Source organism: Cornus florida, unplaced genomic scaffold, assembly GCF_030987335.1.
Source record: "Cornus florida cultivar Cherokee Brave unplaced genomic scaffold, ASM3098733v1 CherokeeBrave_3.0.0_Hap2_Chr08, whole genome shotgun sequence".
Lineage (NCBI taxonomy): Eukaryota > Viridiplantae > Streptophyta > Magnoliopsida > Cornales > Cornaceae > Cornus > Cornus florida.
This window is the reverse complement of record NW_026775578.1, coordinates 30,031,914-30,048,771: the sequence shown is the minus strand read 5'-3', so window position 1 is coordinate 30,048,771 and position 16,858 is coordinate 30,031,914. Positions and strand designations below refer to the sequence as shown.

Genomic DNA, 16,858 nt, shown 5'->3' with positions numbered 1-16,858 from the left:
CACTAACAGCCAAGGAATTCTGGGGCCCAATGATTCATAAATTTTCAATTTTGTTTATATTTTATACAATTGACAGTGTTTTGTGCTTTCATGTGTCCACGGTGTGAATTTTTTTGGGATTTTCTCAATCTAGGATTCTAAAAAATTAGGAATTTTCAGGTATATATAAAAGCTTATAAATTTGATTCATCGTCAAGAATTTCCTTCAAATTGGAAGCTGTTCAGTCAAGGATGCATCGACCCAACTTGTGATTTTTTATTTATTATTATTATTTATGGGAGAAATTAAAGATCATGAAGTGGTATTGTGATACTTTGAAATAAAAGATTAAAGATTATTTATGCCAAGTTGAAAGTCAATTCAAAAATCTTGTTTTTCTAAATTTTATGAATAAAAGAATAATTTGATTTAAGAATGATATTTTGATATTTTGAAATAAAAGTTGAGAGGATATTTTGAATATAAACAATAGTTATTTATATATATGGAGAGAGAGAGTCCTGATCTCTTGTTCTTTGTGGGGCAAGAAAATTAACCCACATTTTTTATATAGACTGTTAGATAACGGTCATTTTTCAAACCCACCTACGCTATTTCTTTTTAATTCAAAACCACTTTCACCCTATTTTTAGTTTCTATATTTAATTTTACCATTATCACCTATTAACAATAAAAGATAATTATCAAAATAAAAATAGAAACATTTGAAAAAATATAATACCAGTATATTTTACTTAAAAAATTGTTTTTATTTATATATTTCTTTGAAAGAAAAACAATACTCGTATTTTTTAATTTTGCAACAACAATATGATATTATAGTCTTTTTCCTAAAAAAAAATTTATTGTTCTTAGTATAAGTAAATTAATATATTTCTCTAGTATAAGTAAATTTACCAACAAATATACTGTAATATTGCATTTTGTAATATGGAATTGATTTGTTGGACTTGAAATTGAATAAAATTTCATTTAAAGTTTGAACAAAAATTCTTTCTATTTCAATTTGAAGTTGGACATTTGGTAAAAATTATTAGATGATGATAATGTACTAACTATGTGGGATTATAGAATCCACTTCAGAAACAACAAGGTAACTCAAAAAAAATGGGTGAAGCACTTGTCATAACTTTATCTATGGAGAGTAATCATACAAGGTGAATATAAAAAATGGAGAGAGAGTTGATAATTACTTTTTATTGTTATGTAAGTAGTAATGGTAAAATTAAATATAGAACCTAAAAATAGAGTGTGAGTGGTTTTGTATTAAAATTAAATATATATATATATATATATATATATATATATATATATATATATATATACTCCTGATTTCTTGCTCCAGGGAGCAAGAAAATTAATCCACACTTTCTATGTAGACCATTAGATATAGAAAGTGATAGGGAGATAAATAGAACGAGACTGAATTAGAAAGGGAGAGATAGATATAGCAATGATGTTATTTGAGGAAAATGTTTGAGAAAGCAAACAAAATAATAAATTGATTCTGTGGGTACTGGACCACTTTTACGGCATGCCTCTTTTCTTATTTATAGAAAAACATAAATTATTTTCCTAAATACAAGCATTCTAAATACATCAAACTCTATCACATAACTAACTACTAAATCCAAATCAAATTCATGGATAGCCTAATTATTAAACTAAAACAAACTAAGTTACTGATAAACTATACTTATCTAACCTTAACCAAAAGATAAAAACCACAAACTGCAATCCTTATCCATTTTTAAATTCAACCCAATCCTTGCACGCTAGTTATGCTCCATATGAACCTACATAACCGTTTCCTTCAAAACCCATTTTACAATCAGCCCATCTACCAAACCAATTCCTTACCAAACAGATATTCGAGTCCCATCTTGCAATCAGCCCATATACCTAAACAAATCCTTATCTTGCAATCGGCCCATATACCTAAACAAATCCTTATCATGCAATCAACAGCAATTTCGGTCTCAACCTAACTCCATTGTTTAGCCCAACAACGCATGCCTCCAGTCCAAATATCAAAATGGGTGTCAACAATGCCCCCCAATTTTGGTAGCCGTTTTAACCCTTCGGCTTACAAAATTCAAACAACACCCATTATGTTAAAACATGAATGTACCATATAATCTCCTAAGAATCATGATTGTTGGGACTTCCAAAAATTGCCGCATGCACTAATCTATCCTTTCAGCCATTAATAATACGGCTGACCCTTTGGTATCCCATTTGTGATTTTCTAGATGTGAAATTTTAAGAGAGCGAAATTTTAACACATGTTTTCAAATTCTATAGCTAATATAATTGTGCGTCTAGGCAGCATGTTTAAGACAACTAACTAATAACCATAAATTTTTATCACCACCAATAAATAATTGTGCGCATGTGCAGTGTGAATAAGACAGCTAACTAATAACAATAAATTTATAAATTAAAGAGTGCGAAATTTTCACGGGCACAAAATAAAAAAATGAAGAGAACAGTTTACTAGAGCACAGAAAACTGCAGCTTCTTTTACGTTCATTGTTTATATAGCTAATAAAATTTGATGATTACAGATGACAAAAATATGTGGAGTTGAGAGTGACTATATATATATATATATATAGGAGACAGAACTTGTGGTACTGAAGAAGTAGTGGGACTTTTAGGTTATATGTGGCATCCACTGTCATATATAGTTGTCTTTCACTCTTTATATTAACTACACTATACTTTGTGTATGTTTTTTTTGGGAGCCAATTACCCGCAGTGATTGATTGATCATTGCTACAGAAGACATGTGCAAATTGATAGAAAAAACCATTAACTTTTGTTTGGTTAAAGCCTGCTCTTGATTTCCATGTGTTTGTACATTCTGATGGCAAGTGCTTTGACAGTATTAATAACCCTGAGCCAACTTCAAATAACATCAATAATGGTGGTATGCATCTTCATATAAAAATAAAATAAAAATAAAAAAACCCTTAATTTGGCACTTTTAAGTATGAGCATAATTTAGAGATCGAAAAAGTTAATTATTACCTCAACCCACTAGTAGAAGGGATCCTTAATTTTCGTGGGATTGAATGTGAAAATGCAAAAAAAAATATGGGGAAAAAGGGTATGGTTGCTGCTGTTGTGAGATTGGAGTGGACTTAGGGAGTGGAAAAAGAAAAAAAAAGGACCTGCCATAGATAATGGACTCGATCGCCATGAAAGACACATGTAGAAAGGCACACATTTATTAAAATACTAAGAGAACCATAATATATTCATTCAGCTTTTGATAGCCATCACACACAGTGACACACACACAAAAAAAAAAACTAGTTTGGAAGCTACTTTTCACTATTGGAACAAAGGTAAAGGCCCGAATCAAACGAACCAAAGTTGGAACAAATCAAATGATGAGATGAACGAAAGAAATAAACATATATAAAAGATCGATTCATGCAAAAGGAGAGAGGAGAGAGAGAGAGAGAGAGAGAGAGAGAGAGAGAGAGAGTATGAACATACCTTCTCACCTGAGGCGATAGCGGAGGCTGCGCCCTGTGGAGTGTCGAAGCAGATTGTGTTGTCTGAAACTTGCCCTAACTTATTTTTATATTTTTTTTCCATCCCCTATGGGCCTCAAAATTTGAGGCCCTCTAAAATCCGAGGCCCAAGGCGACCAAGGCGGCCAGAGACGGCCCTGTCTATAACTAACAAAAAGACACTATTGAGCTTGCGAATTTTTAGTAGTTTAGACTTAAAAACCTTTTTCATTTTCAACATTGTTTGCAATGGGGAATATAGAGCAATTAGTCTCCTCAATTGGGAAATTTGTCTTGTGTTTTTTTTTTTCCTGGTCATTTTCAACATTGTTTGTCATCACAACTTCTAGTTAGATCTTTTGGATTTTGCCTTTTTCTTTAGTAATAATGTTTGCATAATGGTACAATATCGGTAAATTTCATTAAGATAAGTCAAATCCTAGTCGATATTGAACACGTATAGGATTGCAAATGAACCGAGTAATGGTGTGCCCGAGCTCGGCTCGATCAGGTGATAGAATGTTCAAGCTCGGCTCGAGCTCGAGCCAAGTCGAGAAAATTTGGTTCAAGCTCGGCTCGGCTATGTTTGACTGTTTAATTTTCTTTTTTTTTTTATTTTTGGTGGTACTTCACATCCAACAAATCTTTAACAAATGATAAAAATTAAAATTAAAATAAAAATTTTGAGAGAGAAATAGATTTGCAGTAATAAAAAGAGAGAAGTTTGAAAAAAAGAGAAAGAAAGTGATAAATTTGATCGAAAATTAAACTTACTAGAGTTGATTTTGATGGAAGAAGTTGAGAGATGCACAGATCAATAGTAAACTCCAAAATCTATACTAAAAATCAGTTTGGATAAAAGACGATTAATACATAAGTATGTTGATGAGATGATAAAATATAAGAAAAGAAAGAGAGAGAAGTAAGATTCCATGACAGAAAGCATATTGCTAAAAACGGGAAGATGATTAGGGTTAGATATAAGACATGGGCTTGGGTTTGATTTTACAAATGGGCTTGGTTTTTATTTTAAAATGAATAAATGATAAAATTGGGTCTAAAACAAAAAGGACTAAAAAATTTAATGGGCTGCGGACTATGCCTTCATAACATAAAATTATATATTATATATATTTTATATATATATATATATATATATATATATATATATTAATCGAGTATGTTCACGAATACCTTATCGAGCTCAATTCGTAAAAGGTTCAAAACAAATGAGTCGAGCCTACTGATATTTGGACTCGGCTCGTTTATGAATTGAGTCTCATAATTCGGCTCGAGCTCGGTTTAATTATAAATGAACTGAGTTCAAGTCGAGTAATTCACGAGCCGAGCCCGAGCAGTTCGCGAACAACTCGGGTCGTTTGCAGCCCTAAACACGTATGTGCTCCTTTAACGATTAATTTCTACCTTCTCACATGCACCATTGATTTTTTTAGGATTGGTGAGAATTGAAGATTTTGTTCATGAATTGTAATTTTGATTTGATTGTAAAACATATAGAGGCACTTTAAAGCCACCCTGGGCCGAGCGCCCAAGCTCAATGCTGCATTCTTGAAAATTCAAATGCCATTTTTGCAATAAGAACCCAAGCAAAATGTAATGCAACAATTGATGGCAAATGCAATGCCTCTAGTTTTGCTCATGTAATGTTTGTAATGAAAAAAAATCGGGCATTATTTAGTAGTCTAGTTAACAGAGTACTCAGCTCTCCAAAGAAAATGAATTTAACTTTATAATAGGTTCTCCCACCTTTTCTCATTGTCTTTTAGAAAATTGGTTGTTCCAGTCGACCTTTTTTGACTTGGTTTTTCACTGGGTGTGCAAGGGGACTTCTTCATGGTCACTTTGTGCGTGTTTTAAGGTTTTTATAAGGTTGGTTTGGCAATTATAGTAGAGCCATTTTACCTCTCTTTCAAACGGGTCCTTCAAAACCAAACATGATTTTTCTGCATTGGAACTATTTCATTTTATACCAATTTTCTCAAACGTTCACGAAATTTTGCATTGAAATTTCTATGTTCTGAAATGTCTCACTCGCTACATGATATTTACGTTTATGAATGACCATTTTACTCCCAATGTGGTGTTTGGGTTTGAGTAAAAGCCGAGCTTGAAAATGGTGATAAAGATTTTCATAGTTCATGACTCGCATCCTACGAATTTGGATCATGACAAAGATTTTCATAGTTTGTTAGCTGATGATGGGCCTGAAAATTCTCCATTTTCAACATTGGGCCTGGCCATGCACAATATAATGCAAGGATTGTTCACCACTTTGAGAAAATTAGTTATTTCAACATGTGTGTGTGTTTTGTTGCCTTTGAGAAAATTGGCTATTTCAAAGTTACAGGAACAATCTATCTTTTTCTATTCTCATATTTTCTTTTCATTAAATTTTCAACACAACCAAACAAGATACATCTTCAATTACTTGTATCTTTTCATTGATAATACAGTTATTGCACAATGTTGGTCCATTTCATAGGCTTACCAAATATTGGTCCCCAAAACCTAACCTACATAGGGTGCTTTTAGATTACTAGAGGACATGAAAAGGGAAGGTGTGACCAGAGTAACTCCCAAGGGATAAAATAGAATGAGGCCAAACATTATGAAGATGGGCAGCATTTGAGGGGATTGGGACAAACAAACATATGAGAGATGCAGCCAGAGTGAGATTTATTTTTAGAGAGAGAAAGTGAGAGAGAGAGAGGAGAGAGAAACAAGGGCAGGGAGTTGAGGGGTGTCAAATCTTTGTTACTGTGAATGCTTGGGTTTTTTTTGGCTCTTGTTTGGCTCAGACATCCCATCAACAGTATTCCACTTCTTGGTCCTCACACCGTATCATCATCTTCCATCAATGCCTCCCACCCCCCATTCAATGCCAAACAAGTTTTAATAACCTTCTCTCACTCAATGTATTGTCAATCTTAAATTTATTGACATGAATAAAGGAAAATAATAGTAATAATTAATAAATACAGTATTAATTAGATGATACCATCATGTTAAATTTACATCAACTTATTTGCTTTTTTATTTTTAATGGTATTAATTAGTTGGTTTAGTCTTTCCATTTGAATCACATTATTTCCTTTAAAATTACTGTACAGGGCAAGACTTGCCTATTCCCACTGACTTATGTGGCCCAATAAATTAAGTCACCCTATTTGATTTTTTTTGTTATTTATAATTTTCTTGATTTCGTAATTACTGATTATTTGTATATTGGTAATTGAACCACATCAACGGTTATTAGGAATGACCTACTTGAATAGACAAGTCTTGTACTTGCATTAGGATTCAACTTTTTGTGAAAATGCGCCGTTAATATATTTTTTTAGAAGTTTATATCATTAATTTTTGAGATTTACAATAGGGTTCTAATATAAATTTTTTTCTTCTATATTTTTTTTTACCTACATTAATTTTTTAAGTTATTGACATTGAATATTTGTTAGTTCAACCATTTTTTTTTTTTTTTCTATATATAAAATTTTCAAGTTCACCAAAAAGGTGGTGTAATCTAATGATACTTCCACTTCCAAAGGAGAAGGTCAAGAGTTTCAAGTATTCATTATGAGTGTGTGAGTGTAAAATGCATTTAATACATTTTTTTCTTTAAAATTTTATATTAATAGTTTGTGAGAATTCAAAATTAAAAAATGTTGTATTTGGAAACACGGAATTGACATGTTGGAATTGAAATTGGCAAAAAAAAATCTACCTTAAATTTGGACTAAAATTTTTTAAATTCTAAATTCATTATTCAAAGCGCTGATTTGATATTGGTACTACTCAACGAAGCATGTTTCAAATTTTCTATGCCACCTCAAAACGGAAAGAGGGTCAATATTGGTATAACTCCCAGGCCAACAGATTTGAAAATTTCAAACGTAAATTCTCTTTCTTCTATTTTTGTTTTCCCATTACATCTCTTCTATTGTAGTATTTATTTTTTTAGTTCCTTATTTATTTATTTAGTATTATTATAATGTTATATCAGTTTTTAACTCTCTTTATCACTTATCTATGTCCATCCTAAATTTTTTATTTTTAAACACGTACCTTAAGTGACACGAGCAAATCATTTTATATATTTATCTAATAAAATAGAAAAAAAAAAAAATTAAAAGACATTATTATTTAGATGCTTCGATATCTATATTCGCTGGTCCATATATCTAAATTAACATTTTGCAATTAGTTGTAACAATGCCACCAAAATTTGATATTTTTTTTATTGTCAATTAGTTGATATTTTTTTTAATAAAATTAGTTGATATTTTTTTTATTGTCAATTAGTTGATATTTTTTTTAATACTTAATAAAATTTGATATATATTTTTTTATTGTCAATTAGGTGACCAAATTGTCAATTAGTTGTAATAATTAACTCTCTTTTTTATTGCTAAATTGTATAGAATTACTTTCTTTTAGTATTTTCTTTTCTTTCTTCCAATCAAGAATTGTAAGTGTTGCAAGTTTTCAAAGATAATTAAAATTTAAATATATATTTTTAATATTTTTTAAAATTTTTAGCTTTCAGCCGTAATAAGTGATATCAATGTCACTTAAAATTTTACCTTATTTTATCGAACACTTAATTAAATAAGTATCTAAAAAAGAGGTTTTGTTATTTTTAAAAATTAACAAGAATTAAGTCACAACACTTTCACTACCATTCCCATTTTGTGACTTGTATTTTGTCGATTATGCATTTTTGATTTTAAATTTACTCCCATTCTATATGACTTAAGAAAAATAGTTCTTGTTATAGGGTATTTATTTATTAAAGTAACTACAAAAATATTGGTTTATTAAGTATTTTATTTTATATTTATTTTTAACTTGTCACCTTGAAGAAACATTGAAAGTAACCATAATGAGTACGGTCAAGAAACAGTTGATTACAGTTACCTCTAAGATAGGTCCTATCCATCCTATTCCTAGGTGTGTTAACAAACAACCCACCCAATTACAGATTTACACTTTCACCCAACCCACCATCATCGCAACGGCTTTCCGGTTCCACACCGTTATCAATTCCTAACCTAGCATTGACCACACACAATCGCGGTCTGCACGTACACACAGTCACACACACATATCCTCACACACATATCCTCACACACAAATGTGGACCCCACTTTTCACTAAAGTTTTAATCAACCCAATAGACCCGTCACACAACACAAATTATATACAATTAAGCCAATTCCTCAACAGACAAATTAGTGCCCTCCCAATCTTTTGCCGACGATTGGTTGCCTCCTCGTGACCCCACACGCTTAACGGCAATCGCGCTCTAAAGCAACACCGTTCATCACGCTCTTACCTTACCCTCCCCACGCCATTCTATCCGTTGGATTCTTAAACAACTCTTACGTATTTATTTTATTATTTTTTATTGAGCATTCCAGTCTTTTAAAACAATTCATAATTTCAATACATTTAAGTTATATTTGTTTGAACAGAAAATATATTTTTTTATTTTATTTTTTTTTGATATTTTGTTATTGTAAAATATTTTTAAGAAAAAAAAAATTAAAAAATTAATAAAAATAACTTATTTATCAATTTTTTAACAAATTATTAAATATGTCTCACCAATAGACTCTGTCTCAAAACCTTTTCCAAACTAATATATATATATATATATGTATATGTATATGTATATATATTTTACCCTAAAACAAATATTTTGAAAAATAGATGTTTTCCGGTCAAGTTTATCTCACGTGGACAAAAAAAAAAAAAAATCTCTGAACCAATTCCGGGAGAGTACGAACTAGTATTTCATAATTCAGGCGCATTCAGTCAGACTCATCGCATACACCTAACAAATACCGAAAATGTTAGACTAAGTTGAACTGACGCAGCACAACCGTCGGTGCGCCATTGGGTAACGATAACAGCTTATTAACCACGATTAGGAAGCGGAACCGTGGTTAAAATAGGCCACGACAGATTACGTAGATTAGGAGAGAGAAAGGTCTAATTTTCTTTATTTTTTATTGTTTTCGTAGAGGTGTTTGTTTTTAAAGCTAACAGACATGCTCTGCGACTGCTATGTTCTTGCCTCCTCTCGTCTTTTACCTTCTTTTGGTGTTGAGAAAGTCAGAGATACAGAGTGAGAGAGAGAGAGAAGTGGTGGATTTGCGAAGAGTTTGTATGGTTTTAGAGAGAGAGAGGGGGGGGGTAATGATTGCTTTTGCAGTTCAACTGAAGTTCACAGACGAGAATCATCGCAGAGAAAATTTGTTTGGTTTTGAGCTGAAGTAGAAATATTATTCGAAGCGTTTATGAATTGGTTGAAGATTGCAGAGATTTGTTGATTTTGCTGAAATTTCATTGGCGGGAGATTCGAGGTACAGTTTAATTTCTATGCCAAATTGAGTAGTATACGAATGATAGGTTGAGATATGTTTCGGTAGAGAATCTCAGAAAAGTAACAAATTCAAAAGAGATTACAAACAAAAACCATAAAGCAATTCAACAAAGCTGTATTTGTTTAGATTATATCAATGCAAAAGAGTTAGCTGATTAATAGATGCTTTGAAGAGTCCGGTGAAAATTTTGTTGTAATCGTCGAGAAATGGCTTGTAATCCGTCGGAAATGCAAGAGCCGAGCATCGACACAGATAAGCTCAGCTACGAGATATTCTCGATTCTCGAGAGCAAATTCCTGTTTGGCTACGATGATCAGAAGCTGTGGATCCCCAAACAGATTTCTCCGGCGATGGAAGCGAAGTCGGAAGTCTCGACTCCACCGACGGTGGAGAACGGAGTTCAGGCAATCAAGAATCAGAGAGGCAAAATCTGCATACTCAGCATCGACGGTGGTGGAATGCGAAGCATCCTATCAGGAAAAGCCCTAGCCTACCTGGAACACGCTCTCAAAACGAAATCCGGCAATTCTGACGCCAGAATCGCCGATTACTTCGACGTCGCCGCCGGTTCCGGCGTCGGAGGCATCTTCACGTCGATGCTGTTCGCCACCAAAGACCACAACCGTCCGATTCTCCACGCGGAGGACACCTGGAAGTTCCTCGCCGAGCAAGGGAAGCGATTCTACCGTGCTTCCTCCGGTTCAGGCTCTTCCGGTGGCAGCTTTTTCCGGCGGATTTTCCGAGGCTCCGGCAGCTCCAAGGCCTCGGCGACGACGACCGGTTTAGAGAAAGTCATGAAAGAAGCCTTTTCAGAGAACGGTCGAAGCTTGACGTTGAAAGACACATTGAAGCCGGTTTTGATACCGTGCTACGACCTCTCCAGTTCGGCGCCGTTTCTATTCTCCCGAGCCGACGCGTTGGAGACCGATAGCTTCGACTTCCGGCTCTGGGAGGTTTGCCGCGCGACGTCAGCCGAGCCGGCGTTGTTCGAGCCGGTCTGCATGAAGTCGCTCGACGGTCAGACCCGGTGCGTGGCGGTTGACGGCGGACTCGCCATGAGCAACCCCACGGCGGCGGCGATCACGCACGTGCTCCACAACAAGCAAGAATTCCCGTTCGTGCGTGGCGTGGAGGACATTTTGGTCCTTTCACTTGGAACCGGTCAGCTCCTTGAAGGAAGCTACGACTACGACCAGGTCAAAGGATGGAAGGCCAAGGACTGGGCTCGACCCATGGCTCGCATCTCCGGCGATGGTTCCGCTGATTTGGTGGACCACGCTGTCGCCATGGCCTTTGGTCAGAGTCGTAGCAGTAACTACGTCCGTATCCAGGTACGCCATTTCTCTAACTTGCGCCGTATGCGTTACGTAACTGTAGTAGTCCTGTCTATAGATATATGTGGATATATATAGATATATGTATAGACGTATATGTACAATGACTTTTATTGCATTCGAACGATTCGGTTACGTTTTAGCTACTTTGAGTACAAGAGACAGAGTTTGCCAGGCTGGGTGGGTGAGGGGATTCGGATGTTGTCTTTGCATGGGGGGTATGGGGATTGGGATATGGGGGATGTTTTGTGTAATTTGCTAACGTGCGCCAGTGTTTTTGGGCTCATGCAATTAAGTATGGTGTTTTGTAGGTTTCGATGGCCTCGTTTATCGGGGCCATTGGTTTTGTGGACAGGCACAGATGCCTAAAAACCCACTCTGTTTCATTGCCATCCAATGGATTTTGTTTGGGTTCTGACAAGTACTCTTTCACAGTCTCACTCAATTGTCCATGTGTGATCAGATTTTCACTTTGTTTTGCTCTTTCATGTCCTCTTTTGAATGATTTCATTGCCTGTTACAGTAGAAATTAATTTTAGAATCAACTATATGGAGAAGCTTTATTGTGGAATTTAATTCACTCACTCAGTTTGTCAAAGAATATGAATGAGACTCACATTTTATTTTATGGATGAAGTACAATTGTTGGGTCAGTCGGTAAGATATTACAACTGTCAACTGGAGCTTTTTTGTTTGTTTACATGATTTAAAAAGAATTTAGAAGTTTTCACTTGGGCATTGTCTGGAATATCACTGAAGCAACTATATCAAGTTATCAACTACCTTACTAATTACTTGGCCAAATTTCATTGTTTTGTTTTGTTTATTTTGTTGTTTATAGAATTTAAAAAGTATTTTATTTAAACTAAATTTTCTCTAATTTTAAATTGAAGGCGCAAACATTAGAAGTTTTCACTTGGGCATTGTTTGAAATATCATTGAACAAACTTTATCAACTACTTTGCCAAATTTGTGGAATTTAAAAGAGAAAAGATCATTATTACAGTTAGTATTTTATCTTTTGTGTCAATTTTATCCGGTTGATTTGAAAGAGAATATACAAACTATAATGTGGGGGTAGACTGGCTGGTTATGTATGACACGCTAGATGTGAAAAGGTGGGTGGGATAACTAGGGTTTAATATACTAAAAATGAGTAAATTTGATAGTGTAAAAATATCAAAATCTGATTTTGGGTGTCTGCATATTTTCACCAGTAAGGAAAAGCATGGTTTCCATTATTAGCTTTGTGTCATCATCATGAGCGCAGTTTATGGTACAAAATATGCGCTGGCAATGGACCAGAATGTACCCTATGTTTTGGCACCTGAACTTTCTATGCATATTGGGGTTTCCTACCAATTTCACCACCGTGGTCCTTGCTTTTTGTTTTTTTATTCAACTCGATAAAAGAGTATCCATCTCTACACAATTCAGAGTAAGTATTCCCATACTAAATTATCATCATCTCATCGCTCCTTTGTCGCTAGCATTTCTAGTTCTGTTGAACCTAACACATTTGCCGAGTCCTCTAGTTCGCATTCCCTGATTAAAAAAAAGGATCGGGATTTAGGGTATTTGTGGTCCTTCCTGTTGTTGCATGCACTCTTTCTCATAGGGTATATAGAAGCAGCAAAAGGGACCCCCCAAAGATGTACTATACTGTCATTGCTGACTGTCAGCTGCACCCAGTTCAATTTCTTTACGTGGGTTCAATCCCACATCATAAATTGCACCCCACCCCCACACTACTTGAACTCATGTAATATAATTACGAAAGCTTCATGCCTACCTATTTTTGGTCCCATTTGAATTTGATGCAATTGTGAAAGCTTTGCGCCTTAGTTTGTTTTCTTTTCATTTTTGTCCTGTTTTGAATTCTGATGCTTCTTAGCATATATGTTTATTGAAATCTGCTATAAATTGCCTTTAGTAGGTCAAGATCAATACAGACCCCTAAACTTATTAAGTATTATAAAACTAAAAGAGTACGGACATGGAGAATCCTCACTATTATAGAAAGGAAGAAAAAATATGATAAATAAGTCCTACCTGAAATTAGTGCTTTAGGAGGAAAAATCCTCCCAAGTAATTAATAGAAAAATACTGTCATTTTTAGATGGCATGAAATTTGGACTATTCTTGTGGGATTAAATTATATATAATTGTGCGTGAAACGGCTGGTGTTTCTCTTGTAAGATCCATTTTGTTTCTATTTAGTTTTTGACGGTACATTGTCCATTTAGTCTTTATTGCTTAGGGGTTTTTGATTGATGAGTTTTATGGTAAATTGACTTTGTTTTGGCCTTTTACAGTAGCATAGCGCATTAATATATAAAAAAGAAAATTTGAGTTGGAGTAATTAATTAGATGAGTAATTTACCCTTGGCGCATTCTCTCTCTATTTTGGCATGACAGGCAAATGGATCTAGCTTGGGTCGTTGCGGTGCAAATGTAGATTCTGACCCTAGTGCCAACAATGTAAAGATGCTCATAGGAATATCCGAGGAAATGCTGAAACAGAAGAATGTTGAATCCGTGTTATTTGGGGGTAAAAGGATAGCTGAACAAAGCAATTTCGAGAAACTCGACTGGTTTGCCGGAGAGCTCGTGTTGGAGCATCAGAGGAGGAGTTGTAGAATAGCTCCCACTGTTGCATTCAAGCAAGCTACCCCAAAATCCTCCTAGACAATCTAAACAAAATTTAAAAAAAGGTAAGCTTTTCTTCTCATCTTATTCAATAATTCCATTAGTTTTATATTCTCATGCTGCATTATCTTTGTCCGTAATTTGTCTTAGCATACTAATTCAACCATGGCCCATAACCATTATTTTCTTTTAAATTGAAACAAACAATAATGAAACCAACTTTATTGTTTTTTTTTTTTTTTTTCCCTTCTTAAAAATCACTTCAGAGAAGTCTTTAAGACATACAGATTTTGTGAATCTTAATCACGGGAAGGTGTTGGTACTTGTTATTGTCTGTTTCTGTGTACTCGTGGGCTTGACTTGTCATTTTCTCCCTGTTTTATAGATCAAACATATAACAACCGGTTGTTGTCGTAATAGTTTAACAGAAACTTGAGAGATGAAACCCCTATGATGTGGGCAAAGAAGTTCCTCTTGTTGTCGGTCTACCGACACTGATTCTTGAAAAAGTTTGGGTCAATTTAGTCATTTAATCCCCAAACCCCCAAAAAGGTTTGAGGGGTCTTATGGTCATTTTGGAGCAAACAATATCATTGTGGTGCCATAGTGTTATGTCCGTAGTCCGGAAAGAAAAGTGCCTATGTTTGTTTGAGACTATGGACAAAGTTCACTCCTTGGCTCTTGCAGCTTAGCTTTCTAAGCTTCTTAACTTTATACTTTTTGGAGTGAGAGAGTTACACCTTATGAAGGGTATTTAGGTGATTTCATACATTTGTGGAGTTCCTACTCAAGTCAGACATCTGGGGAGTTCCTAGTTAAGTCATACAATTCTTTTTCTCACTATCGCTTTCGAATTTGGTCTCTCTCACCCCTAGTTAAGTCATACAATTCTTTTTCTCACTATCGCTTTCGAATTTGGTCTCTCTCACATTTGTGTGACTTAGGTTCGAATACATTATTCACAAGGGATATGACAAGAACACCACTTCCTAATAAACTAAATCTTATATAATTGAATAAAATATTTACTCTTTTGAAGTTAATGGACGAAACTTGGCTATGAAATACTAGTAAGAAAATATGACAATCACATGTTTGTACAGTATGCTAGAAATGGTTTTGTATCTAGCGGCCTTCACTGTTCTTTTTAGCTTCCCTTTGTTTTGATGTTTATTCTGCCTAAATTATTAAAGTTAAATCATTGAAGTACCCGTTCAGGTGGGCAGTTGACTAAACATTTCATGACTATTCGACAGTAGATTTTAGGGTTTTCTCATAAATCGGTGGGTGGTGGGTGCTCCTCTGCAATCTCTGGGCCCATTGACCCCTAATCATGATATCATGATTGAAAATCTGCATTTTGTGGGAGTCTTAATCCAATAAAGTAATAAATAAAAAGTACTACCAATTTCCTTGGAGGATTTTTACCAAGTCTTTTTTTTACTTTTTAAAAAAAGAAAAAGAAAAAGAAAAAGATTACAATAAATGCAGCGTAAACTTAGTATTACAGACTGGGGGATAGTGATTAGTGGAAGAAATTTACCAGAGAGGAAACCAATGTGTAAACACTACAGTTAGATAGGGAAATTAAAAACCTACTTATGTGGCCCTGTGGGGACTTAAAACTATATACAAACAAGGAGACTGGGTCAAAAGAAAACTGGTTTTGTTGTTAAAAAGAAGAGAAAGTTAAAAAAATGTTACAAAGTTCAAAAAAATTTACACTGTTGGTTGAAGTAAATTTTATTAGTTTTAAGTGTGGGCTCACACCTGCAAGGGACGTGGAGCCCTTGAAATTATTGAAAGTTCTTGATTAAAGTAGCAGCAGCATTGGGCTTCGTGATTTTGCTCATTGTGCTTGTTGTTGGTTTTCTTGGTTAGTGGTCTCCTACTCTGATATTGACATGGGTTGGTCCTTCATTTTATTTTTTATTTTTATTTATTTTTTGCTCTATTTATTTCATTAATAATTGACAATTCACTTGTATTATTCCAGAAATTACTTTTCCCACAAAAAAAGAGAGCCATTGATTAAGATTGTTCTTCTTTTCCTTTTATGTTTTGCAATTCACTTGTATTAATCCTTTGTTGATGTCATTCTAGTAGTAATATTAATATATTTTTGACAAAATTGCAGGAAAAGAAAATTGATTATGTTCAAAAAAAAAAAAAAAAAAGGATGGAGCAGCTTTTACTTTTTAAAGAGGAGTAGGTCAGGGAATTGAGTGAAAAGGACACTCAACTGTAAAAACAAGTGTGGATGATCTTAAGTGGGATTCTTTGCCTGCCAGAGGACAAGCATTGTGGTGGCCTACTTTTTATACCACACCAAATGACCAAAAATGAAAAAGTATTGAGTGTGATCTTTGTTTCGAGGTCAAAGCATATGAATCACATTTGAATCCTAGGGGTGGGAAAATTTGTTTTCTTATTTCTTCCCTTACCCATACTTTTATTTTTGTCCCCTTCATTTTCTTTTCCAAAAAATTTTCTCTCATTTTCTTGTCTTCAAGAAATCTGTGTTCGAGTGGGGGTGGCTGCCTTGTGAAGAAGCCCTAGAAACATAGCACAAGATCTTTGCTTGATATTTTGTAATTTTCATTTCTTATATTTCCTTCAATATGGTTTATAGCGGTGGGGTAGAGATTTGAGTGGTGGGTTATCTTTTCCAAGCAACCAGCCATATGTCCTGAAAATGGGATTGATAGGGGCCAAAATGGGGACTTGGGGTTGGACCCTTTGATATAAGAGAAAAGGATTTTTTTTTTATTTTGTTTCTTGAAATTTTATTATAATATAGGATGGGGGTCCTTTGTTTGCATTTTACTTTCGAAGTGTTCATGTTCCTATGATTGTTTGGTTGGCATGAAAATCTAAATCCTTTTCTTTTTTTGTATCAACTTTTGTATGTGATGGGTGACTGTTGTATTTGTTGAGTTA

General features: G+C 34.4%; 1 protein-coding gene across 1 annotated transcript; it reads left to right on the top strand.

The window, feature by feature from the left end:
- Positions 1-9,360: 9,360 nt before the first annotated feature.
- LOC132271062 (patatin-like protein 6) lies at positions 9,361-16,858 on the top strand. Its single transcript, XM_059772322.1, has 3 exons — positions 9,361-11,266; positions 13,688-13,983; positions 16,056-16,858. Exons 1-2 carry the CDS (start codon positions 10,142-10,144, stop codon positions 13,955-13,957), a joined length of 1,395 nt encoding a protein of 464 aa, XP_059628305.1. The 5' UTR covers positions 9,361-10,141; the 3' UTR covers positions 13,958-13,983; positions 16,056-16,858.

Bases quoted from the DNA above. Each gene is read 5' to 3' on its own strand.
- LOC132271062 (XM_059772322.1), top strand. From the start codon at position 10,142: ATGGCTTGTAATCCGTCGGAAATGCAAGAGCCGAGCATCGACACAGAT. The intron at 11,267-13,687 runs GTACGCCATTTC...TTGGCATGACAG, and splicing joins GTAACTACGTCCGTATCCAG to GCAAATGGATCTAGCTTGGG.